Source organism: Phalacrocorax aristotelis, chromosome 3 (assembly GCF_949628215.1).
Source record: "Phalacrocorax aristotelis chromosome 3, bGulAri2.1, whole genome shotgun sequence".
Classification (NCBI taxonomy): Eukaryota; Metazoa; Chordata; class Aves; order Suliformes; family Phalacrocoracidae; genus Phalacrocorax; species Phalacrocorax aristotelis.
In genome coordinates this window covers 98,569,494-98,597,028 of record NC_134278.1, presented here as the reverse complement: position 1 = coordinate 98,597,028, position 27,535 = coordinate 98,569,494, and the positions used below count along the sequence as shown (strand labels likewise).

Here is a 27,535-nt window from a genome sequence, read left to right as displayed (position 1 = left end):
ACATTCAGTCTGCTAATTCCAACCATGACAAGTAATTTATGCTCGCAATTTAGCTTTTACAAAACAATTTTTAAAAGAAAAGTGTCTAATTTTGTTTTTGCTGGGAACATTCGCTGGTTAATTTGCTGGTGTTAATATTTTAGCTGTTTGCAGTCAATGCAAATGGGAAAGCGGTACCAACCAGAAACCAGCAGAGAACCGGTCATTTCTTTTGTAATTCACACTTGGTGAAATACAGAAGTAAGCAAATACCAAAGGCAGTAAAATTAACTGCAGAAACAAAACTCTTGATGTTTGCAATAGGAGATAATAATGCCAACTCCATTAAAGATATTTACCAAGCTGTGCCCCTTTAATAAGCAATACAAATTAAACAGGAACACCTTTGAGAAGATGTATTATCATCAAAGTCTTTTTAAGTTGGCTTGAAGTTTAGAACTAATATTTTTGTAGACAGTATACAACAAGGCAGTATTCTAGTGAGCTAAAAATTTGCATCTGTATATGTGAAGGGATGGCATTTTTTAGTTATGTGAATAAACAATGTCTACACACACACACACAAAAAAAAAAAACCCAACAAAAAAACAAACCAAAACATTTTTCAGATGTTGTGCTTTCAGATACTACGGTTTTACAATAAAATTGGAACTGAATTCTTGCACTGCCTGTACAGCCCATGGACGTTACTATAAGCAAAAATTTTTTGACATATTTTATTTTCAGGGAATAAAACTGATTCACTGATACAAAAACCAGGAAATTATAGCCACTGAGAAAACACTTGGTGTTTGAATTGCATTGTCAGAAATATCAGTAATTTTTTCCAAGTTGTTTATTGTGTATTGTTATAAAAGCATTAATTTAGCATTGACTCGCTGGCTTTAAAAAGTAATCTTTTGTGTACTTCACAGTCTGTGAAGTACAAAGGGATTATGGGAGCATCTTTGTATTTCTTAGACGGTCTGATAAAGCATCACCTGCTGGGGGGCCTAATCCTGAAAACAGTTCAGACAGTGATGTTACACAATTTCAAATCCACCTACATCCTCATGCCTGGTGCTTCCTCATGCTGAGTCCAGGCTTGGGAGCTGGCTGGCACACACCTGGGTGTGATATAGCCTGGGGACTGGGGGGACCAGAGGCGTGGGAATCTGCACCTATAGAATACCCATCACCGTAAGGGATCGATCAGCATGGCTGCTTTTCCAGTAGTCAGCTGGGTGATCATTTTTCCAAAACCAGCCCTTGACAGTGTTCACCTCCTCAGTGAAGAGCAGATGGTGAGTGTAAGCATGCGGTCCCTCTCTCTTCCCTCTGTGTCTCACAAAACACTTCTCTCTATGTTCCAGACAAGGTAGCTGAGCCTGTGATGCAACGAGAGCATCTCCTACATCGACGGTATCTTGAGATCAGCATCTCCTACATCGCTGTATTTTGAGAAAAGCTTATATTTCTTTTCCCTTGCTAAACTGCCAGACTACTGGGTGCTCTGCTATAAACGGTGTCTGTATTTACTGGCTCTTTCCTTTCCCAAGGAAGGACTAAACACAACAGTTAGGAAGGCTGCAGGTTTGCAGATCCACTTCAACACAAAACTACACCATTTCAGTTCCCGAGAGTTGAAAGTTTGAATTTGATCCCAGACCTCTTTTTGGCTATGCAATACTGAGGCCAATTGAATTGTTCTTTTTTCCCTTGGTTTAAAGGTATATCCTAATTAAAGGGTGGCAGTTATCCATTTAATAAAGAGAAAGAGTAAGAACAAAGGCATGCGTCTTTATTGGTAGCTGCATTCGGACTGTGGCCATGTAAAGTGAAGTAGTCCTTCCTCTCTGCCACTGCTATACAACATATTTATAATGCATAATGAACCGCTTACTGCGCATAAGTTAATGTGCTTATCCTACAAGTCAAGTATCAGTGGAATTGGCCATACCTTCATGCATTTTCCACAGACAATGTAATTAGATGACCTTTAAAGGTCCCTTCCAACCCAAACTACTCTGTGATTCTGTTGTTATGTTCCTGTTTTCCTGGCATGAGTATTCATGAAAGCAGAATATGAGCTCAAATATGGAAGTCTTCACAAAAAAGAAATTGCATATTGGTTGTACAATGTGCAATGCACACTTCATTAGTTATTTTGTGTGAGTCAAGTATTAGTATGCCCTAATTGAATTTATTATGTAACATAACATTTATTGTATTATCTAAATATAACATTGAAAATGTGTGTTGGTTTGGAAAGGCACATTAGTAATCCAATGAGAGCAGAAGCCATATCCATAGATGGGCTAGCAATCAGCAAACTATGATTTTGTTTAGATTAGCTCTGAACATTCATTGTAATAATTAGACACTGAATATTTTTCAAGTTAAAGGTTAGAAAACCACAAAAAAGTGAGAAAGGTCTCATTGCTACAGCTACAAGCCTGCATGCCTGGCTACATGGCCTCCACTGCTGCTCAAGTCCTCCTTGCAGTAACAAGTCAAGACATGACTGAAGTACAGGTGAATGGTTGTGGTATACCCAAATATTCACCCGCAGAAAGCTGGGGGCAAGAAGAGATGGAGGGCCAGGGCTGAAGCCATGGTGGGACACCAGCACTACACCAACAAGCAACATTGCAGCACATCTCTGGGTAACCCGAGCATGGCATTGGGTGGTCACCGAGAGCTTTTAATGTGATTCTTACGCCTCTCCAGTCTTCCATTGGGTATTTTTGCTGCAATTAGAGCTGGCAACTGCATTATCAAATAGCAAGTACATGTCAAAGAGGCACAAATATCCTTTATAACAGACCTTTTTTCCATTTTTAATTGTGCCTACTGCTGCAAAGCCCCAGCCACTGCCTAAAGTACCTTTGCTAGCAGTAATGGGAGTTACTTGTGCAATGCTTCTGCAGGGAGACAAACTACAGCCTTGGCCTTCAGAAACGTCTGTGACTGAGGTCAATGAGATTACTTCTCTGAATATTTATATCATCTGAAGGACATCCTTTGCATTGCAAGGAAATAAAAAGCAATCTGAATTTTTTTGCACAAAATGAGAAGTTTGTTTGCAGATGGGAAGAAACTAATAGAATCAGGTGACATCTCAGCATGACTCCAAACTTCGTCTGAGACACACAAGGACAAACCCTAAGAAGTAAATGTAGCGACTGTCGAACACCCCAGGTTTCACAGGGAACTGTTCATTGTAACTGTTCTGCCCTGAGCTCCAGAGGAAAGAGAAGACGTCGCTTGAATTTGGCCATTGTGCCTTATTAATTTTCACTTAAATTTAAATTCTTATCTGCAAGGTATTAGCACATGGGCCAGGTGAACATAGTATCTCCTCCAGCACAAAGCTGGAGGTCTGAGCAGCTCATGCCTATGCATTGCTGCTCTTACTAAGGACTGTCCCACAGAGAAGTCCCAAGTCCTGTAGCTTTCTTCTGCTCCTGAATGCTCTTCTCAGGCTCAGACAGCAAGAGACCAATTTGGGTCATGGGATCTGAGCTCCTGCCTGTGCAACTGGGATGTCTGGGTCTGTGCCAGCTAGGAATCACTGCTGCTGTTTTGCAAGGTGGTGCAGAGAGGGTTGAATCAAGCTAAACTTTTAAATCCTAAGTTAATAGCATTCTTTCAAGGCTGTCCAAAAATAAAACCTGGGGAAAAAAACCCCAAACATTTCACGAATGTAATACAACTCCCAAGTTACCTGAAAAGAAAGTGCAATCTAGTGCAGTGTGCTTTTACTCTCCCACCCCGTTCCTTCAATTTCCTTCTGACTTCTTGTGCTTCAGCCTGTGTCCAGATATTGCAGGTATCTGCTTTGTCTGTAAAAATGAAGTACCAGGAGGAATTGCACTTGGTGCAACTGGTTCATGTTTAGTGTTCAGTTCACAAAAGGAGGAGGCTGCCCTGGGCAATCCTGAGTTGGACCATGCACAATAAAAGAGAGGAGTTAGGTGCCCAAGTCTGGCAAGTTTAAAGAGAAATTGTCATTAAAAAAAAAAATAAAGAAAGAACAGGAAGGACTAGGAAAGGCTGATCTCACATCTCCTCTGTCCTCTAGGATCATGCACACAGGAGATGGGTGCCCAGGTAGTGCTAGCAGGCAGAGAAGTAGAGATTTTGAGCTTGGTTTTCATGTGTCCTTGAAAAATATTTCAGCTACTGAGTACAAGGGAACTGTAAGGCCACTCCTTGTGAGACCCAGTTCAGTAATCATGCTCTGAACCCTCTCATAAACTGGCCTTGCTGAGCCAAATAGGGATGGGGATTTTTATGGGGCTTAGATACAAACTGGGGGGTCCCTGTGGTTGAGTTGTGTCAGCTTCTATGCATATGTGTGCTGCAAGAAATAGGGCACTGCTGGAAAACTGGGCATGCACTTTATATGCCTCTGAGGCTAAGGAGAAGCAGAATGGAGTTTGTCAAGGATCTTGGGAATAAAGAAACATCAGACCTAAGTGCATAGAGTAGCAATCAGATGCCCAAATCCCTTGGGGAACCCAGTCCTGGGAGCCAATCCAAGTCCCCCTGAAGTCAATGGGAACTGCAAAGCGTCCTGCAATGGCACTACTGTGACCAATGGCTCCAAAAAGACTCAGAAACATTTAAATCAGATTACAACAGACTGTGTGTCTGCCTTTGATTGGACTCAGAAAAAGTACAGAAATAGCAGAGGAGGTATGTAAAATTTCATATTACTTCACTGTATTTCCCAGGCAGGAACAGGTAGTTTGAAAACAATTTACAAACATTTAAACCGGTCCCTAATCATAGTTGTAATATTTATCCTTTAAAAACAACTTACTGAAAAAACTCTTGATTTGCAAAGTTGTTATCATAAAAATGTAATTCTTGAGCTCACAGACTGTTAATGCATTTGAACATGTTTTTATGAGTAAAATGATAAATGTAAGTAATTCTGCTGTGGCTTGGGATCCTATCTATTCAAACTCTTAAAGACTTTTGGGACAGAGCCCATCTGCCTCAATTTATGCAGCACTTCACACAGCAGGGTCCATTCTAATGAGTAATAGTCCCCATGATGGCAAATGTACCAAGATACAACCCTAAGAGAGGTCTAGCTGAAAAAAAGAGAGCAGTGCCCCACACACATTCTTAATAAACAAACACATAACTCATCATAGTCAAAGTGATTTACCCCTGGGCATAATTCCGAATTCTTATTCTTTTGGTTCCCTGCCTCTGCTGCTTCCAAAAATGGTCCCTGAACCTCTGGAAGTCACCTTCCTGAACTGGGTCTTTGCAGTCAGTCTTTGAGTCCTTCCCAGACCGCAACCTGCCCCTACACACCCTGCTTAAACTTATCCTTCAGTGGGCTTCAAATTAGTATCACCAAACACTTTTGACCTCTGTATGCTTCTTCAAAGGGCCACTCAAACGTAGCATCTGAGATGGCGTGCACAGGGACAGGTACATGGATAATGAACCTTAGAGGGTCTCTTTGACACCAGGGAAGCTCCTGCCAGATGAATGCCTTTTGAATGCAGTCTCTGCCATACCACATGCTCTTAAGTATGAGTCTGTATCAGGTAGATACAGAACACAATCATTGAGTGTTTCTGGCCAAATGCATCTTGATAAAAGCTGTGACTAAGTTTATAGTATGATGCAGATCTGTAAGTGATGGTTTATCTGCTGCTCTGGTTCCTTCTCCTTCAGGCAAAAGACACAATCAATCACTGTCATACGTCAGCTGGCAGGCTCAGGTGTGCAAAACCTCAAATTAAAAGTTAGTTTTCTGAGGTTAAATTAAAAAATGTTTTGCCCTACTACAAATTCAAAGGAGATCAAACCGATGGATACCCCAATCCCATGCAAAACAAAGTAAAGTAAATAAACAATAGAGTAAAATATCTATATGAAACTTTATGGAAATATTTTCAAACATTTCTAATATTCCTAGTTTGTTTTCATCAGCTTTTTCAATTTATTCTGCAATCAACCTAGTACTCATGACCTTGCCTATAATTACCTAAGTTGTTTTCAAGAGCTGACCACTATGTCTTCTAAGACTTCAAGCTTAAGTTGTATTTCTTGCTGGAAACAACAGAAGCCTTTTTATTATCTTTACAGCATTAAAGGAGTGGCATAGTATAGAAAATTTAGAGAAATGATCCAGGTCTTTGCACATGTTTCTGAAAGAGATTTGCAGAAATACCTATGCACCCATTTGTCATGCTAAACTAGACACTTAGACCAGGTTTGCTTGAAGATGCTTCAGGATCTTCAGCGGTTTTGGCTAGCACAGGTTAAATATGACTTAAGACAGTAGCAACAGCCTTAGGCCAATTTATGACTTAGTACCAACATTTTCAGGGAAGCCAGCTACTGGGGGGCTCCAAAGGAATGCTCTTCTGTATAACCTTCACTTGTGGGAAACAAGTACAGGATTGTCCCCCCCAAAAAAACTGCGAAGAAATCGTTTCCATGAATCTCTGCAACAATACTGCAGAAGTAAAAGATGCAAATTTAGGACAATGGAGAGCCTACATTCATTTTAGCTACTTATTTTCATGTAAAAGTAATGAATTAAGCATTTCAGTGGCGACCCAAACATTTGACACCAGAGGTGTGTACTGGCTTCTCTTGCATTAAATTAAGTCAGTACCAAAGTTGACAATTGCCCGTTTTCAGTAATGCAGCAGGTAGGAATAGCTTTGCACATTTTAACACAGTTCTTGATATTCCCCTGACTTTTAGTTATGTGGCAGGTAGTGTTTCAGACAAGGCTGGCTAAAAACCAACATTTAGACTCAGGGGAATGAAGCTTATTTGATCCTCTATCATTGAAGTCAGTAGGATTATTCAAGTGAAGCACAGTCACCCTAAACCTGGTACAACTGCAGCCACCTACGTGTATGCTATATACAGGCCTGTTATGAGGAATTGCTGAAGACCATCAAGTACAAAGTTCAGGGCCAGATCCAGACTTCAACAAATGGTGGGATATTGGTTTAGCCAAACCTTATCAACTCCAAGTTTGAATCTGGAGCCGAACTTGTCCATTTTATGCATTTTTAACCCAGAGTTTGGGTGCAGGATATGTTCTGAAGAACATGTTCATTTTGATACCATCATAACCATGCACACCATTTTTCTACAAATGCATCTGATCCTGCATCGAAGACATCCAAGTCTCTTCCAAAAAACTCTTTGGGGAAAAATATAACATTACAGTGAAGATGTTATATTAGAGAAGAATTATAAAACCCCCAGAAATGAAAATGTTGAACGCCCAATGAATACCAGGGCCATCTCTGAATTTAAAACTTTCCAGTAGTTTCCAGTGATAATTCCACCCTAATCACCATTTTATTTTTATTAAAGAAACAAAAGGAATTTCAAAAACTCTACCTAGAATCACTTGTTTCTGCCAAGCGGTTGTTCATGATGGCTAGAGCACCCACCCCTGCAGAGAAACCGTTTTGTCTCGTGTTGATACAAACGTTCCTCGGGTAGCCGTTGGCTGTCTCGGACAACTGCTTTTGCAAAATGGCCAGAGAGACTTTATTCGATGCCGTGAGCTCCCTCATGGAGATCATCTCCCCAGAGAGCCTCCTCCCCTCGGTGTCGCTGTCGTACTGTCCATCAGCGTCCATTGAGATGTTATGTCGACGTAGGCGGGCTCCTGGGGTGATGGCGTTGCGACGTCCAAGGCGGGCACTTGATTTATGGCACTTTGGGCAACATCTGCATTCGAATTTTTTCAACACCCAGTTCAAAACTTGCTTGATTACAATTGAGATGACATTAAAAAGAGAGTATATGCAACATACCCCCATTAATATAAATATGAAGTTTCCGAATCTGTATAATCCCTGATTTTGGTACGCAGCATTTTGGCTGCTTACCAAATCTCCAAAGCCGATGGTGCTGAAGGTGACAAAGCAATAGTACAAGGAGTCAATGTAGTTCCACCCTTCCACCGCTGTGTACATTGCGGAGGCACAGCAGGAAAGGGTAATAGCAAAAATGCCCAGAATCAGCATCACGTGGTAAACAGATGGCTTCCACCCCACGAGGCTGCCCACCCCCGACATAGCTGGCCCCCTTCGGAAGTTGGGAGGTAGGAGACCACTTCTTCGCAGCTGTCTTTCATGGCATGCCTTCATGATAAACGCCAGGAGAGAGATAATGCGCTCCAAGAAGAGGTTGAAGAAAAGGATAGTCCCAGCACACCCAAAAAGGCCATAAATGATGAGGAATACTTTTCCAGCCACAGTTGCTGGTGTCGTCATCCCAAATCCTAAGGTGTGGAGATAAATGAGAAACATTAATGACATGGTTTTTCATGCATAAGTTCAGGTTGTATGTGACCTAACAAAGGTCCCATCTCACTGGACAAAAGGAGGAGCGCTACCTCTAAGTCAGCTTAGGCCAACAGGAAACTGAGTTTTGTGAAGACTGAAGAAGGCACCAGAAAGCTCAACGAGGTGACCAAAACTCAAGAGAGAGCAAAACATCCTTGCAGAGATGCAAGATGATATTAACAGAGAAACACCACTCTGTAAATGCAGGTGGAAGCATTCCTGAGCCCAAACCACCTCGAGATGAGACAAGGTGAAAAGGCCATTTCCCTGCTCCCATGTGTGTGAGCAAGCGACCTCTCCATTGACAAGCTGTAGCTTGGCGTATTTCTTTTGTTACTGAGGGCTGATAGTATCTCTCCCACTGAGAAGGTGGAAGGTTTCAGATTGGAGAACAGAACCCCCCACCTGACAAAGATCTAATATTGTTTTAAAAATAACAGCACTTTAAAGTCTTAACCAAATCCCAACTGCAACTAGCCCACCTGATACAATCACAGAAGGAAGGAAAAGCCATGGCCCTGTTTTAAGTCATCGGTGAGATGCCCCTGCTGCAGAGGCGCCTGGCAGACTGGGAGCACTAGGATGTTGCAGACTGATAATTACAGCAGGGAAAAACACTGCCACACAGTTAAACAGAACAATCAGAGTATACAAACTCTGGAAGGATCCAGCAGCAATATTAATTCACCTCCTCTTTACAAGAATTGTCTTTTGAAATTACTCATACACATAATTTCATATATAAGCAGTAATACCTTGTAGCTATAGATGCTTAAATAACAGCAAAAGTTCTCTTAAATTTGCATGCAAATAGTGTTTGCTCCATGTTGTTTGCTGATACCACTTATTTTATGAAAAAGAATTACATATATTTCACATACTATCTCAGCAAGATTCTTCTGAAACTCAGTTCTGTAGGTATTGCCCTTGTTCTGCTATTTTTCCCTGTAAAAATGCTTGGTGGTTCAGTCAAAAAGTGTACTGATGGGATTGAGGTGACTGCTCATGTCCCATAAATAAATAACCACATCTAATCTAAATTAATGGCTTGTGTAAAATCCACATACTGAAATTTCTTTACCTTATTGTTCCACGAAAATGCTGAGCAAGTAACATATTCAAGGAGGTATAAATATCAACATGAGACCACATCAATGAAAGTTTGTGAAGAAAAAGAAGCTACTTTTAGCACAGAGCATAATGAAATAATTAAATCCAGTTTATTTTAATGATGCACCTTTAAACAAGCGTAGGACAATATTCCCTATGTATAATGAGTTGAGATTGCTGCTTGAAATCTATTGGTTATTTTTGTAATGGCTGGGTAATTTATTTGTGCTGCCTTCGTACTTCACTGATACATAATTTTGCATTTGTTGATAAAAGATTGTATATGCTTGTGACAAGTAAACTTGGAACTATCTTTTCAATGACATGAAGGTGCACAAGGAAAGAGATTCACAACAGATTTGGCATGCTTGGAAGCAGCTGTGTGACAGCAATTCAGACTGTACTGCATCATCAATATCTTCACAGTAGAAACAGTCTTTTCTGTAAAAGGCAGTAAAAACTTGCACAGTATTACCAGAAAACAAATATTACCAAAGGGGTAATTAGATTCTGTTTTCTGGACCCACAGTCTCTCACTTTTATCGTGCTAAAACACGACTTTTGAGCAGATTCCACAAAGCCTGCCTTGGGGTCCCAGGCTTAACATGGGGCAATGGAAAGCTCTTCTTGGTTCCTCCTCCTCTGTGGGGTGGAGCTGTTGTCTGGGTCAGGCTGGCTGTTCACGGGAGCCTCCTCATTTCAAGATGAATATCCACTAGTGTCTGGTCCCCAGAAGAAGCCAGGAAGCCTGCTGCAGTTGCCAGCCAGGGATACCCGGCCAGCTCATTATGGAGAAGGCATCTGTTCGCCCATGCCTTGTCAGCACAGCATTTTAAACATGTGCTTCACAGCAAGCATGTGAACATCACCATCAAAATAAATGGGTTTATTGTCACACTTATGGCTAGACACATTTATTAATTAAATAAAAAGAGATAGTGACAGTTTGGATCAAATTGTAAATGCACTGAAGCTTTTTAATATTTTCTGGTTATCACTCATGAGAGGTGGTGAAGTTTTATATTTCTGATGCAGTTTGTTTAAGCAAGATTTTCCGAAGCATAATGTTACCAAAATTCAGTATGTAGCTATGCAAGGTGAAAGGACACATCATGGCAACGAGCATGCTAAGACTTACATAGAACAGACAAAAAGTAAGACCAAGCAGACACAGTAACTTCAAGTAAACAGCTAGCAGAAAGCAGCATGCTCATGTACTGTTCATACATGGTCTTCCTTCGCTGTGTTTGTCCCTTTGGCACCACTTGGCCTGCGAGGGGTTAGTCCTGGTGTGTTCTGTACAACATGTCTGAGCTCAGCCCCTGCTCAAGGCTAAGTACATCATGACACCTGGGTGAAATTAATTCATGCAGAACTGCCTGTGCTTCTGAGACAGTACAAGGAAAGAAGCACAATGGTGCTTTGCACTTTTTATGGCCCTGACATATATTGTACAGGTACCTTGGGGTTGATTTTGTGTGGCTCAGACAATATTTCAACCTCTCTCATGCTAATTCTGCCCCACTCTGACCCACCACTTCAGGTACAAGCTCTACGGCAGTATTAATTTCAGCTGTTTGATACTTCTTCTCCCCAAACAAACAGAATTAGTAGAGCTAAGTTAATAAAAACACTCAGATAACACTTACCCTTCAGCAGGCTTTCATGGGTAAGCATTGGCAATTAATAAGCCCCTCATCCTGACTTGCATAATAGGTTTTATGGTTGCTATTCTGCTCATCTGGACTTTTAATTAAGCTGGTGATGGATTCAAGAGGTAGTGCAGCTGAACAAACTTGTGAAAACTTATGTGCCTTGTGATATGCTTCCTGTTGCTTTTCTGTTCTTTTCTTTTACCCATTTTCTTATGCGTAAAAGAAATGGTTGGTGCCAGAAAACAAGACTTGTGAGCTCTTCCCTCAGGCCAGTCAGTTTGACAATTACCTTGTCTTACTATATTTTGAGATTAAAGAGGTTTACAGTTTTCCAGTAAAGATATATTTAACCAGAGACGGAGGAAAGTTTTGGTCACCTTGAAAACTGAAGACACAAAAATCTTCCAGCCTTTACCACGGCATTGTGTATCCCTGCTTCTTTCAGCCAAGCCCTCAGCTCTTCTTGTAGAGGCATCCTGCCATGGGACTTGGCTCATACAGCAAGTCAGCACAACTGAGCAATCATTTTAAATCCCAGAGAGTAGATCATGAGTGTAGCATCACATCTATCACCTCTTAATAATGCAGTTATATTTAAATGAATCAAAAGAAACTAAAATTGTTGAATGTAACTTTTAAAACAACCGAATTCTCAGAAATAAACAAAAAACCTATAACCAGAATGCTGCTTTCCAGAGGGAAAGTTCTTGCAACATAAAGACTAAGCTCTTAGAGGGCTGGTCCCCAAGAGATGTGGGTTGTAGAACACAGGCAGATAGAGTAAGAGTGACCAATTTTGGTTCATATCTGTTCCACACTTGCTATAGTTCATGGCTTTCCATAGTCTTGGTTGGTCTTTATTAAATAACGTACACTGCACCAAGGAATTCTGAATTTTGAAACTAAAACTCCACATTTGGATTCTGTTGCTCACTTCAACCCCATATCCACTTGTTAGCATTTCATCATTATTGGCCCTGATAGAGCCATATCTGTATATCTCACAACTACCTTTCATTTATTCTGTAGCTCCACCACCTAACACCCAGAATCAGTTGCCTTGGATACAGGGTCACAGCTCAGAGCTGACAAAACCACCGCAGATGGAAACATTCTGCTGCATCCAGCGCTTTTACCCAAGGGGTGAGAATACTATGAGGCATTTCTTACACCTGGCTTTGCATTTTCAGACTACAAATGAAAAACTTACTTTTCCTTTAACATCTTTGTCAGCCCCCTTTATTAAAATATTCCTCTTTGGGCTCAAACAGTCAATTTTTTTAGAGCTTTTCCACTGCCAGAGTCTTTATCAAATATCAAATATCAAAGTTGCTGTGCAATCACATTTGATCTTATTTAGATTACTATCTAGAAACAGAGTTCCTGAATGGTAGTGGTCTGTCCTGCACTGTGTACATTAAGGCATTTTAAGTTATACCCATGCTATGTCTGAAGGCATGAGATACCACTGCAGTTTTTAGGGCCGGTCTAACCTGTATCATACACAAGCTGGCAGTTCTTGTACTGGATCAGACATCCCAAGGAGAAAATACTGAGTGACTATGCAACTAAGGACTGACTCGCATAATCTGTCTCTCTACCTACCTACCTACCTACCTACCCACCCACCCATCTCTCCTTGGTAATATCTATACCATTTCAAGTTCAATAAGCAGGCTGTTTCTGGCATGTCCTAACTTTTTTGTAATTTTAATAACATTCTTTTAACATGGACTTGTTCTCCCAGATAGATGGCCAGAAGTCCTGTAAATTTGCTTTGTCAACCAGGGTGGGCTAAACCAGGTCTTTTTTTCCCTGACTCCTATGACTGTTCAGTACATAAAAATGTGCTTACACGCACCCAATCCACCAGAGACTGTGGGAAAAGATGCCCAGTCTATTCTGTGACCTGAAAGAGCACCATGATAAACTCGACGAACATAGTTAAAAAACATCCAGGTCACTGCTGTGGCTCCTTGTTACATCTCGACTGGTGAAATATTAGTCAGGTGCTTGAGGCAACTGCTATTCAAACGGAGCCATGCTGGCAGAACAGTGGCAGGAGATGATTAATTGAACATTAGGGAGCTTCAAGGAGCTGTAGGCAATTATTAAAGGCTTTCCAGAGTGCCTATTTTATTCTGTTTATACACAACTGTGATCAGGTTATTGGTTATGCTGCTACACATAACATCAGTGAACACCAGAATCAATCACCCTCAGTGTTTCTCTGCTGGCTGTGATTTAAACAGCAGCCTGAAAGGTCATGGCCACATTTTCATTCCTCTTTAAAGTACATTGGTTTTTAAAAGAGTTAATAGAATTGTCAGCCTAAAATAACCTAAGCTTCCTTGACAAAAAAAAAGTTATCAAATTGGCAACCATGACAATAAATAACTAAAAGATAAAGCTAATCAATAGTTGTTAGTTTCCAGATGCATGTGAAGGGTATAAAAAGAGACTGAGAGGTACAAATATTTTTCTGTAGAGGTGAATGACAAAGACAAACCTACCATTATGCCAAAAAATGAATTGGGTGAGGATGAGAGACAGGGCTGGGCAGCAGCGCCTTATGCCCAGGGCTGGGAGGCAGCAGGACAGCTCCATCAGGCCAGGGATGCCGGGACTCCCCAGCTCCTCTGGCATCCTGTGATTTCTGCTCAGGGGCAAGGGACTTGTCCTCCCACAGGTATTCCTGGCGAGCAGCCTGCCCCATGAGGACAAGGCAGGAGGCACCTGCAGCAGGGAACGGTGTGATGGAGAGGGCTGTGGAGGTAACCAGAGGCTCTGGTGGCTGTGATCCTCAGGTTGAAGGGGGGACTTGGGTGCTCTAGAGAGGAATTTGGAGGTGAGAAGGTAGTGAAGAATCTCCTCTGGTAGGAAGGAGACAGGACAGCCAGTTGGGGACTAAGAAGCTGCAAGGAAACCTCTGTCTCGTGAACTCCCCTGAAGATAGGAATATGAAGCCTGACCGCATATGCAGGGTATTTGCACATGGAGGTGCTGCCGTGTGTGGCTGATACCCAGCCACGTCAGCAGACAGGTGAGGAGGGGACCCCATGTCCTACAGAGAAGGTGTCCTGTGTGACAGAGCTGGAATGATGTATTTAGAGTGAAGGATATGCCAGACCTAAGAGAGGCAAGGGTGAGATTTCTTCTCAGAAACCTCAAGTGTTACCACCTTGACAGGGGATATGGCATTAGGGGTACCACCCTAAGATCCCCAGGAAAGGGGAGAGGAATAACCACACATAATCCTGGCTGCTGGTGTATGTTTACCTTCTCCTCACAGCAGGTTTCCCAAGCGTGTTTTTCTACGCCGACACCTTCTATTTGAGCTTTCCAAGAAAGATCTTCAATTTCTAGTGAGTACTCAGCAGGCACATTTATCAGCTTGAGTGGCCTAACTTTTGTAAATTTGAGTGATAAATGACCCTTAAAAAGAGAAACACTGGGGCTTCAGCTTCAGCAGCAGCAGCAGCACTCTTGCTCTATTCATTTACCAGAAGTAGGCAAGCTTTTTTTCTGAGTTGTACTGCATGCTGCCCTTTCTGCGTACAGTGTGAGAAAAAAAAGTGCATACCAATGGCTAACCAAAAAAACCCCACCCTTGCTCACTACTAAATGTCATTATTGTAAACATGTAGCCCAATATACAGGAAGCTGATCATCTGGTCTGGCCAAGCTGCTTTGGCACAGAACCAAGACAAGGAAGAAGCAGAAGTGTCTCTAAATCAGTTTTACAGTTCCCCGGCTGGGTCTGGCTGCTCCTTTATGCACCTTGTACAAGCAAACGGGGACCGAGTTGTGCCAAGACACCAGTATCGCCGGCTAAGCAGTATCTCTGGCCTGAGGTCTTGCTAAGCAGCCCCCTGAAGAGGGAACAGATGGGGAGGGTCAAAGGCTTGAGACTGGAAATCTTTGGCAAGCTTATGTTTTGATTTTCTGGTTAATCTTATTGTATCAGCACAGTTTCTAATGAGGGACAGAGGCCCTCTCCTAAAAGGAGATGATGGAGAATGAAGTTCAGAGAAATATGAACATCAGAGGAGTATGAATTGAAACTGCACACAGAAAAATAAAGTCAGAACCTACAAGCTGGCATTATTCTTGCTGACTCTCAACTGTTAAAGGGATGGAGGTGTCCTGTGGTGTGACAGTCTTCCTTAACTTCTCCATTAACATATTGTTCATAGATAAACTGTCTTCCAGTGCTTCAGGTTTTATTGCTCTTACAAACAGAGTTGCCTTCTCTGCTAAACTCTTGGGCCCAGACTCTGGCTTGCAGTCATAAAAATCAAGACCGAAACGATTTTCTTCATTTTATGCTACCTTTCTTGGAAAAACCTTAAGCAAGATGATACTAAACTCTGTTTTGTTTTGTCAGTTACTCTGCCCCTTGGCACAGCTGGGATGCTCTAATAGCTTGTTAAAAGAGAGAGAATATCAGTTAGTGTTGGCTAAATTAGTGCTACACTACCTCACAAAGGAAAAGTTCCAGAAAAAGGGGATGAAAGCAGGATGCAGCCTATCTCCTTGACCTAAGCTAGTCCAAAGCTGCTTCTCATGGCTGTCTCCACACCTGATGATCAGAGAATCCTATCTTTGGATTGTTTTCTCTCCTTATCCTAACAGCTGGCTGAAAACCATTTTGCTATCATCTTTTCTGAAATGGTGGTGGTGTTAATAATGGAAAAACATATCCCACAAGCTCCTTGATTGTTTAAGTTATATTACTGTGAAAAAACACTTCCCTGCACTAGAGGTTAATGGACTTTAAAATCCTGCCTTAACAGCCATCAGGGCTGTATCAAACCCTTGCTCACAGTTGAGGTTGTGTGCAGAAGCATCTGCCTTGGCTTACCACACTGCCAAACCTCAGCTAAACCACTGAGGTTTCTGAGACACTATCAGACAGAGGAAACTTCTCTGAATTTACAGTAACTATTTTTTAAAATATGCAGAAAACAAAAGCATGATAACCAAGAAATACACAAAGTCTGTCTCAGTTACCAGCGATATACATGAAGGCATAGCTCATGGACCCCAAGTGTGGCCAATTCCTTGTCTCTCTTGAGATGTGTCCAGTATCTGAAGCCATACACCGCCACCTTCTCTGACCCTCCTACAGTCTTCATCTAGCTGATGATATGATTCCAGGTGGACATTGTTTCAAAAATTGGTTTCTCTTGCAATCTTAATTTTTCATCCTTTAAAGCTGCTTCCACTCTTACTTTCCTCTGTTTCTGAGAATGTTTTTTGTATGGATAATTGTGTAACTAAGCAACATCCTAACAAGAAAAAGCTTATGCCCTGTCATTTCCAATGGAGTTTCAAACATTAGCATTCACACCTGCTTTTGTTGTTTACTGGAACTTGCAGTGGCATTTCAGATGCCAGAGTAGACCCATGGTTGTGCAAAAACTTTTTTCTGATCTGCAAGTAAAAAAGAATAATGACATCCAAATTTTGTTATATTCTTGGGACATGATGGGCTTCGAAAGAATATTTGCATGTGTACTGCCACTCCAGTGCCAGTACATCTCATCATACTTCTCCTTTCAGGTTAAGAAATAACATTATCTGAATTTTTCAAGTGATCTTGGGTGCGTGTCATATTTCCCCACATGAGAAGTCTGATAAAACAAGATGTCGCTCCTGAGCTTTCTAAGCCTTACAGATGGGAAAGGCTGCCAAATGGTTAAATCACTGGCTTATTTTTTTACTGGATAAAACAACAGACCTGAAGCATTTTTTTCTGCCATTGCTGTTTGTGCAGGAATTCAGAGAACATCTATTTCTTGATAGCTGTCTCAGCACTTCTGCTTTACAGAGAATCAGCCTACAAAGATGGACCTGTAGGACAAAAAGGACTTAAAAATACAGGGCAAAATCTTTTACACTGTTTGACCGTTTTTCCCCTGTACTTTTGTGCAAACGTCTACAGTTGTGATTTAATAAAAAAACCCTGATCAATCTACCTCAACTTTTTAACAGTTTAAATATGCCTTCCTGAGTCCCTTATTTCAAAAAGTTCCAGCTGAAAGAAGCAAATTCCTAAGTATCTTTTAGCTCAGGCAGCTCTCCTAATTCATTCAGGAAGGCACAGAGACCTAATTTTAAGTAACTGTAATAGAAATATAGGGTGACAGAACTGCTGACTAACCAGCTATTTCTCATTTTCTCTTTCTGCATTTAACTCTTCCTTCCTTAATATGCATTTCCCTTGACTACTTTTAAATTTAATGATACTGAACAACTTCACCACTTTATCAAGATAATTTTGAGCTTTTGATTTCATCTGAGATTTTCCTGGTCCCGCAGCTCTGCCAGTAGCAGTTTTTGTAAATGGACAAACAAAATCACACAAGTTTTTTTCCCAACTTCCCATTAAAATCACCATTTGGACTGAAGTTCTTTATACTGCAGTCATTTCCATCACCAAAGGCTTAAAGTAGACTCGACTCCATGTATGTTGAGCACAAGTGACACTGTGTTTTTTATTTATCCTCATGAGATAAATATATTGCTTGCACAGTACTCAGCCTGAGCAAAGAGATGACAGAATATTCAATAATGAATAACCAGAAGGATTCTATCCAGTTTTCTTTTAATTGAAATTTACTGAGTTGGTTTCTCATCCAGTTCTCACATGGGCAAATTTCTCCTAATTGCTGTTTCTGCCTTGATCAAATTTCCTGCCTAAGACTTGAGAATGAATGTGAACATTTGGCCCATCATGTCTAAAGGGGAAGAAGCTGCAGTGATACAAGCTGAGAAAGTTTAAAGTTCATTAAGGAATCACTGTGAGGCTATATTGTTATCAAGGTATTTTAACTTTTTTCATCAGTGAGGAAGGACCACTTACTATGGATTTTTAAACATCAGCAATAGCAGTGCCTCACCCATATAAGTTATCCCACACGTTAACATTAAGCTGTTCAATTTCTTATCTTATTGCACTCCAAAGCTTTAATTACTTGAAAAGGCTGCTAATGCTTTGCCTCATCTCATGCAATTAGATTTAATTTTCATTCTGCTTCTCTTGGTTTGATTCAAGAGAGATTGCATTGAAACCTTCATCTATAGCTAGGCGTGCCACCCATTGCCACCAACAGACACACCAAGCTCAGCGATGTATTACTTACAGCAATGTCATGCACCAGTAAGCGCTGGCAACATCAGACCTACATTTGTTTTATAAACCTAGCCTGCCAATACAATCAGTAAGATGGGATTTCCTAAAGCACTGTGGACTGGTCTACTATCGACTTCAGCAGAAGCAGGCTATTGAGGAGATACAAAATTAAACATATTTGATTTGTCTGGACTGCTACGCAATTGCCCCTTATGTTATAATTCTGTTTGTTACTTAAGTGTTTCTATTCACAAATGGTTTTATTATAACTTCTAAGATTTCTTGTGCTCAGCAGGACTTTCATGTTTCAAATGTTCACCAGCATGAACCCTAATCTTTGTCCTTACCTACCTTCTCCCAAAATGCACTCAGATAATGCACTTGGTGCTGCCACACTATGAAAACTGTCTATTTTGATAAAGGTAAGCAAGACTTACATGGTTTATGGGTATAGGCTGTGTGTCCAGTAATATCAGGCTGTCTTCATACTAAAATTTGCAGATGAAATGTTCCATGTTGGTTTTCTATTGCTCTAAGCCTGATGCTACTATGGCAATAAATAAAATTTGCATTGACTTCAATAGCTGCAAAGATAAGATAATACTGTGTTCATTAAAATAAAGAAATGACATTGTATTTTCCAGCACACCACCAGGAGTGGATATTGTTACATGCAGTTAACCGTCAGCAAATCTATCCTGTAATTGTTTTCCTCTTCTCTCCATGACGAAGAGCAATTAAAGTTCACAGAAAAGCAAGACAGTGTGCTTGCAAAGATGGCCCATCAGTAAAAGTGAGAAAAAATTATGAAGTGTATGTGATCTGTGCCAAACTGAAGACAATGGGAGAAGGGAGAAAGATTTAGACTGAAAAAAGAAATGAGGGTCAATAGCAGGATTGACCCTAGAGAAGAGACACAGGTGTGATAAGGAGCAGAAAAGAAACTGTAAAGCTTTGCTTTTGTCTTGTTTGGTAGTTACTAACTTGAAAGACTGCAAAGACATTAAATAAACATTAAAAAATTAATCAAGTAAAGAAATCATCAGTAGAAGAGGGCATGCTAATTGGGAGGGAGGCAGCAGAAATTAAGGCTGCCTGGGAAAGGCAGGTGACGGGGGAGCGTTAGATAAGCTGTAAGAGAAGGAAAGGGGGAATATTCCCAGGAGAGCAAAGGGGGGTGGCAGAGGCTAGGGAGTGGCCAGGCTCCACGGGAACACAGCCCATAGGGTTTCAGGCAGGATTTGGAATTACGAGCTCACAGCAAACAGGGCAGCTAATAAACCCAGTAATTTTGATCCCTCACTGCTATTACGGGCGCAGCAACTGGTTTACGGGGAGGTTGCTTAGTAATAAAGATGGACCGGCTAGAGCCACACATGTCACCTCCGCGGATGGACAGCTGTCAAAGTGGTATTTTGGCCCACCAGTGTTTGGTTTGCAATGGCATCTCCAGGCTCTCGTAAATGCATAGGGAACCGAAATACAGGTATTCGCTGCCCAGCAGGAATATCACTGAAGACCAAACTGAATGTCATGGTAAGTGGGAGGTATGAACCCACTAAGTAGACATTACTCCTTCAATTACCTGAGCTAGAGGGACTCTGAAGGCTGCCAAAATGGAGAATCCTTGATTACAAACTCCAGTTTGTCTTTGTTTGAAACCTGAACCAGCACACAGTAAGTCACTATAAAACCTCCCGACTTCTGAGATGTGGGACCATATCTCATATGATGCCAGGCAAATTCTTTATTCCCTGATGTTATAGATGGGCTTTGCTTTATGGATGACTACTCTGAGATGCTGTGGTGCTTGACATTCAGTTTGGAGACCACGGACTTCAGGGCTCCAGCTGAGCACCCCAAAGTCCAGACCCACACTGAAAAGAAGTGCCATTTGGTCATTCCCTGGCTTAACATCTCCAGCCATAAAACAACAAATGAATCTCCATTGTACTGATGCTAATGTTTTGAAACATAGGGTTTCATAGATAGGGTTTAATATCTAAGAAACCTCTGAAACTCTTAAATTAAGTAATCTGAGCTGATGCTCTCTGTAGAAATAACTCAGTTTAGGTGACCGAAGCACAGTCATAACTTCACTTTCTGGGTCTTGCAACCCTACAGGGCAGACAAACCCTAAGCAGTGCGGAGACTGATTCAAATAATATTTTCAATAAACTTTTCTTCTTTTAAAATGGGCTTTATTTAAAGCACTGGGGTTCCCCCCTCCAGCCTTCCAGAATAAAAACCCAACAAATTTAGGATCAAAATTACTTCATCGTGACCCTTCAGTGGGGACATCTAAAATTCCCTGGATGTACTCCAAGTAAAGCTTCCTGGTTTTGCTCTCCACTACAGGAAGGCAAGCTGTGATTTAGATTACTTTCCTGATCAGAGCACGAACCTATGCCCACACATAGGAATTCCCATCAGTGGTACCCAAAGAAGGTAATACTCCCATGAAGCTACAGCAAGCAGAAAACATTGCTACAGTACCAGGTCTTCATCTGAGGAAAATCTCTATAGGATCACTTCTCTCCACAGAAGAAAGCTGACCATTGGCTTGCTGACCTCTGAGCTTTCTTCGTTTTTTTAATCGAGACTATCAGGGTGAGAAAATAACTTTTCAGATATCCATCGGCACATTGATCAAAACACCACACACACCTAAGGAATCAGATCTGGCCGCAGCAGACCAAGCTGAAACACACTTTCATGCTGGCTGCAGACCGCATAGAGACTGGCAAAGACAAATAACCTGACACTGCAGCTTAGTAATACTGCTTGCTCTCCCAACTGCTTTCTCATTTGGGTTTTTTTCACTTCAAGCTCAACTGTGGAGGCAACTGCCCCCTAATTTGAATCCTCTGCAAAAGCTGCCAGTACAAGCCTCAGAGAACTGCAGAGCCCTGAGAAAACAGTGCTGATGTGGATGAGGTGCACACTCTGGTTTGACTGTTGCCTTTGGTTTGCATTGGCCATATAGACAGTGAAATCGCATTCACAGAGAGCAGGGAGCCAGAACCTTCCCCAGCTGCAGCTCAAATTCATATCCTGAAATATATCAATGAAGAAGACAAAGCAAATATGTTTTCCCTTTAAAGCATTCAGACCAACTCCATTATTTGTGGAATTTCTTGCCAAATTGCCATGTGAAGTGCCTGCTCTTGGGCAGGCTCACTCCGACTCCTAGCAGTGCAGTCCAACATCTGAGCATGCACTTGCTGAGCTGTCTGACTGCCTTTTGCACATCACTTCCATTGAATTACTGCCTTCAGCACACCTGGACCTCCAGATTGTCTCAGAAGACTATGACACAGAGCCAGAGGAGATTTTAGAAGCGAGTGGTTGTGGTGCCTAGGTTGTGGAGCACAAGCAGATATGATGTGCTGGGTATGCTGGGTCCCTACAGAGGACCCGGAGAGAAGCGGGTTTAATCCATCCGACACCCTAAGCAAGGAGCGTGCAGCTGCCAGGAGCTAGTTAGCTGGTAGAAAATACCAAGCATCACATCCCTCATTATGTGGCCTCTCTTCATGTGGGTTCAAAGCCCGTCTCCCCTCAGGGCTGTGCCTTATCTCTCTGAGATAAAAGCAGAGAAGAGCATGCCCCATCCCTTTGGGTGGAGCTGCCAGTCCACACCTATACTGAGTCATTTAACAGGATACCTCAGGGAAAAGGAAATGATGAACAGTCCCGCTGGCACCTATACACCTAAGGTGCCCCAAACACCTGTAACCCTCACACAGCTGTACAGAGGGAAGATTTTTTGCAGAATTTCTTCCATTCTTAAAGCACCTATAACCCACACGTGCTCCATCCCAAAACAATCCATCCACAGTATGGGTGCCTTTTAAAAATATTACACTAAAAAAACACTTTTATGTATTGGACTACTTCTTTTGACCTCATTTTTAGTGTCTGGTATGGACTTCTATAAAGCGATTTTATCACTTCATTTTCCAAAGGATTTTGAAACGTGTAATTACACATAAGAAGCTTAAAATCCAAACTTAGTAATAAGTCTAAGTGTCAATATGTTTTAATATGTAGGTAATAAGAGAGGAAAAAATATCTGAATAGAGTCTAGACCTTTTCTGACAAGATTTCTGACTGAGTCAGAAATCCAGAGCATCAGACATCCCAGAGTTGCCTTATGTGCTAGGCAGAATGTGCTACTAGAGTATGGGGAAAGCTATGATTGATGACGCTGTACTCTGCAGCATTTTACCAGGAAGAAAACTGGTCTGAGTTATGCTTTGCTTTCAGTCTTTAACAAAGTGCTGGGAACTACTAATGATTTGTATTTGGGGAAGGAAAAAACTCAGCTGAAGAACAAAGTCTACTGCCAGTTAGACCAATGAATCAAAAATAAATTTCACTTAGCTACTCCTCAAAGAAATCAGTACAAAAATAATAATAAATGCCATTTGAGAAAATACTTTTGTAGTGCAAAATAACGACTGAATAAACGGTGCAGACTGACAGCAAGCAATCAGAAATCTGAAGATTTTTCCTCTGAAAATTGAGATGTGTCTAATGACAAATAGACTCAATATTTCATTATTCAACCACAAACAACACAATAATAAAAAAATTAATGCCCTGAGTGCTATCAAGAGGGTGTTTTACGGAGAGTAAGCCACTCGCTTTGTGGGCTATTCAGAAAATGCTTTACGATTAGACTTAACACTTCATTTTAACTCTCTCTTCTGTTTCTTAAAGACCCCACTAACGTGCTCCTCACCCTGAGGGTCCGATTGCTTCCCTGTGTCATTAGGAAGATGCAGAACTGCAGCCATGGAAGTACGGGAGACAAAGCACCTATGGAAGGGGAGATGCTCTGTGCTGCAAAGGCCCTGCTCAAGGAGGGTGGATGGAGCAGTTTGCTCCAAGCCTGGCTGTGCCTAATCCTTCTGTTTAGCTTACACAAACCCCAGGAAAACTTGCAGCCCTGTCCCTGGCTGACTGTATTTTGATGCCTAGATATGAAGGAATTAGTAGTTTTATTAAAACCAGTGAGAACAGAGCTAGGATTTGTAAAGACCCAGAGAGTGTTCTGTAAGATGGAATCCTCCACAGGCTGAGTAACCTGTGGGTGATTTACCTTTCACAGACACGGCATCTACTTTCTGTTTTTTTAAGCAGCTAGTAAGAAAGCTTTCTGATGCGTTGCTAGGAGTGTGCTTAGCTGGAGTAATAAAGTTCCTTTGACACACGTAACCAATGAAGTTGTTGAGGAAGGCAAGCTGTTTTGACTCTAGATGTCTGGTAGCTCTTGGTGAGATTGAGTAAAGACAGCATTCTCCTTGTCAATGAACTGTGACACAAAAGCAAGTGAAATTGCCCTGAACTAGCATAATATGGTGTTTGAGCTGATAGTGGAATCAAAGGTACTCCCAGTAGGTAGGTACAGAAATGAGCTGGCTGGGACGGAACAAGGGGACCACGAAAGAATGGCTCTGGAACTGCTCCCCCAAGTGACATTTTGATGTCTACCATTTAGCTTCTCCCATGCTGCAACTGACAGCGAGAACACCTTGTGCACATTTCATCATGAGTACAGTTTTGGGATCTTAGCAGGACAAGTAGTTAATTAACTGGGGTTTTTTGTTTTCGCTGGGCAAACTCAGCTGCCAGTAATAACTGAATACAACTGTGCGGTGGAAGAAACCTTGCCCATGGAGAAGCTGCAGAGCTCATGGAGCACTTTGCTGCAGCAGCAGCAGCTTGAAGAGGCAAGTGAGAAACGCTGAGGTGAGGGCAGCAGTTCCTCTTCTTCTGCAGGAGCTGTGCATGCAGCTGGTAAAAGCTCTGGAAGGATTGGGTGCAACAGCCCTGAGACACTGGTACTCCAGGAGACGCTGGACGCAGCTCAGCACCCCCAGCACAGCAGCTCTGCCATGGCCTTCGCTGTGCCCAAAGGCACAACTCAGCTTTGCTTTGAGCCAAGCTTTGAGCTGCATCTCCTCAGCCAGAGCAAAACCTTGCTCTACAGCAAGCTCGCTGAACTCACCCTGAGTACCCTAAGTAATCCAGAAGTACTAGCAGGCAGTAGGCCAAGAGAAGGTACTACTCCAGTGGACGCTTGGCAGAATCTGGCCTTTGTTGTAGCTTGGGAAAAACAACCTTCAGCCTCCATCTATCTCACATGTGAGAGGTGTAGACATTATTCTTATTATAGAGAGCAGTGCCCTAGGTTGCACTACAGGAATACGATAAACACAGTTCTTGGTTTAGCCATTTACACCTGTCACAGCTGCCAAAAATCCCTGCTGAGTTTCTTATCCCTCTGCCCAGGTACAAATGACTGCAGACAGGGTGATGAAGTGGAGATGCAAACAAATGTTTGCTAATGAAGAGGAAACATTTTACATTTCAACAAGCCCAGAAAGAAGAAGTCAGGGTTGAGGGAGAAGTGAATGGATCTGCATTTACACATCTCCCGAAGATTTCTCTGTTTGCTAGAGCAGGTGTAAGGAAAGAGTGGGTTTGTTAATATATTGACTTTTTTCCCCATCCATTCAGGTCAGGCATAATGATCTCTTAAGAATATATGTTCTTGTGATGAAGAAGGCCTAACATTTAATTAAAGTGGTGTTTTAATGACCGGACTATTGAATGTACTTGAAAAGGAAAAGTTAACTGAATTACTCAATGCAAAAAGTAACAATACTTGACAACATTGCTGTAGTCACCATCACGACTCTATTATACAGATTAGTCACTATTGATAAAACACTTTCCAAACCTAATGAATGCAAGTGCAATAGTGAGCTGTGTTTTTCTTCCGCTCTAATCAAGGGCAAGCATGACATTTACGCTCAGAAGCCCCAAGACAATTGGCTTGTTACAAAACTTAAAAACTGGCAGAGAGAAAAAATCGGTAAGGTCTTGTGTCCACAGGGACGGGTTTCCTCAAGCAATACTCCGAGAGCAGCTTGATGGCCACGGCTTTACTTCAAGTAAATCTCCCACAAGACAGTTCTTAATGGTACTTTCAGAGTAAAAAATTTTTGGAGTGAAAAGCGGTAATTTTAGAGCAAAAGAGAAAAAAACCCTCCCCCCCAAAAACTGACATTTGCTCCTGAAGTGCTGCTCTCCCTGAACACCCATCGGATACGATTAACCGCGGTCAGCTGTAGCCAGCCACCTACTGAGAACGTATATTATGGCACAGCGAGAAGACACACGGCTTCGTGTAGCTTATGTCTTCGTAGGCATCTTACCTTTGCCAGCAGTTAAAACTAGTACCAAGTTCAGCGGTCAGACACCGCGAAAGCATGGCTATCGCTCAGCATCTTCAGCAGCCCGCCGCCTGTACCGACCCGTTCGACCACCAGGCGCACCCCGTCGGGGGCAGGGAGCGGGCAGGGAGCGGGGCGGGCAGAGAGCGGGCAGGGGAGCTCGGAGGGCGATCAGCCCCGCTCGCTCCTTCGGGCCGGCTGAAGCCCAACCGAGCCACCGCGCAGCCGGCAGCAAAAGTTTGCTGGGGAGGGACGGGTAGGGGCTTCCGCCGCCGCCGGCCCGGGGCACCGGCTGCCGCCACGGCCGGTCCTCCGGCCCCGGGCTGCGGAGCGAAGCCCAGCGCCGGTCCCCGGCTCCGTGCCCCGGGGAGGGCAGGCGAGCGGTGTGACCGCGGCCGCCCGGGGTGGGGGGCGAGGAGGGGGGGACGGAGACACCCGACGCCCCCCGTCTGCCAGGCCCCCGGTTGCCCCAGCAACGCGGCGGCGCCTCTCCCCAAACTTTGGTCGCTATAACGACCGGCCCGGGGCCGCGGCCGCATCATCCCCCCGGGCGGGCGCCGCCGCCGCAGCGGGGCCGTCGGGGCGGCGCTCACCGATGGTGGAGACGACGGTGCCCACGAAGTAGAAGGCGCCGGGGAAGTCCCAGCGGGGCCGCAGGGCGTCGACGCGGATGCCCGCGGCCATGGCCGCCTCGTAGCTCCGCAGGAAGGCGCGCAGCTCCGGCAGGCTGATGTTGAAGATGCGGCTGAAGTTGTGGAGGGTCCGATTCCAGCGGAGCTGCGCCGCCGCCTCCGACGGACTCTCGAGGGCCGAGAAGACGGTGGCGCCGGCGCTGAGGTACGCCGCGATGAGGGCGGCCAGCAGCAGGAACCGCCCGTTGTCCTCGTTGAGGGGCGCCAGGCGCCGCCGGCGGCAGGAGCCCGCCGCCCCCCGCGGGGGCATCATCCGGTGCGCGGCGCGGCGGGCGCGGCGGGCGGCGGGCGGCCCCCGGCGGGGGGCGCGGGCATGGGGCGGCGCGGCGCGGAGCCCGGCGCGGCGGCGGCGGCTTCGCTGCAGGGGCTGCGGCTCTGAGTCATCCCCCGCCGGGGCTGCCCGCCCGGCTGGCGGCGGCGGCGCCCCGGGGCCGCTGGCCTCGCCCGCCCGCCCTCAGCCCGACGCCCCGCGCCCCCGGGGCCGTGGGCTGCTGCGGCGCGGCCTCGCCGGCGCCCCACGGCCATGCGGGGCGGTGGCGGCCCCGCCACGGGGGAGACCGCCGCGGGGAGGCGGAGGCTGAGGCTCCGCGCGGCGCCCGGTCGACGGCGGGCGGAGGGCGGGAGCGTGCGGCGCGGCCCCCGGGGAGCCGCATCCCCGGCGGGAAGGCTCCCCCGGCCCCGCCGCTGCTGCTGCCGCCGCCCGCCCGCCCGGGCCGGGGCGCCGCCGCCGGCGGTGCCGCGCCCCCGGGGTGCCGCCGCGCCCGAGCCGGGGGAGGGACGGGGAGGAGCGACCCTGCCCTGCCCTGCCCAGCCCTGCCCGCGGCTCCCCGGGTCTCCGCTCCCCACCGCCCCAGCGGACGGCCGCCGCCCCCCCGGGCACGCCCGGGCCGGGGGCACACGGCAACCGCGGCTGCCCCCCTCATTCTGTGTGCGATGCGCCTTGCCCTTGCGGGGGGTTTTTTAGCTTTAAAACCTTTTCTCTATGCCCGGTGCCTAGAGAGGTGGTTTTGCAGGAGCTGGTGGTGGTCGGTGGAGCACTAATTAATTAATTTCAGCTATTTCTAGGTGCACAAACTGTTGTTTCTGATCCGACTCCAGTTTCTGATCCGACTCCAGTTTCTGGGCTTCACAAAGTTAGACCCAAGAAAATGATAAATTTTGGGTTCGGTGCCAAATTGCCCGTTCAGTCTTAGCTAGTGTCTGAAAGGTGATTTTTTTTCCCTAAGCCGGTGGATTCTTTCTTCACTGTTTGGCTTGGAACAAACACTATAGCCTTTCTTATCCGTTAGGCTGCAGTAAGAACTGCAGTCCTTTCCTGAGAGTCTTCTAGTAAATAACAACATTTGTGTTGTTTTTTGTG

The 27,535-nt window shown here is 44.0% G+C and overlaps 1 protein-coding gene across 1 annotated transcript; it reads right to left on the bottom strand.

Annotated features, from left to right (window-relative positions):
- Positions 1 to 119: 119 nt before the first annotated feature.
- On the bottom strand, positions 120 to 26,445 carry KCNK12 (potassium two pore domain channel subfamily K member 12). The gene is made up of 2 exons (XM_075088659.1): positions 26,077 to 26,445; positions 120 to 8,269 (listed from the first exon to the last, which is right to left on the bottom strand). The coding sequence occupies exons 1-2, from the start codon at positions 26,426 to 26,428 to the stop codon at positions 7,374 to 7,376; spliced, it is 1,248 nt and encodes a 415-aa protein (XP_074944760.1). The 5' UTR covers positions 26,429 to 26,445; the 3' UTR covers positions 120 to 7,373.
- Between the last annotated feature and the right edge of the window lie 1,090 nt (positions 26,446 to 27,535).

Bases quoted from the DNA above. Each gene is read 5' to 3' on its own strand.
- KCNK12 (XM_075088659.1), bottom strand. From the start codon at position 26,428: ATGATGCCCCCGCGGGGGGCGGCGGGCTCCTGCCGCCGGCGGCGCCTG. The intron at 8,270-26,076 runs GTGAGCGCCGCC...TCCACACCTTAG, and splicing joins CACCGTCGTCTCCACCATCG to GATTTGGGATGACGACACCA.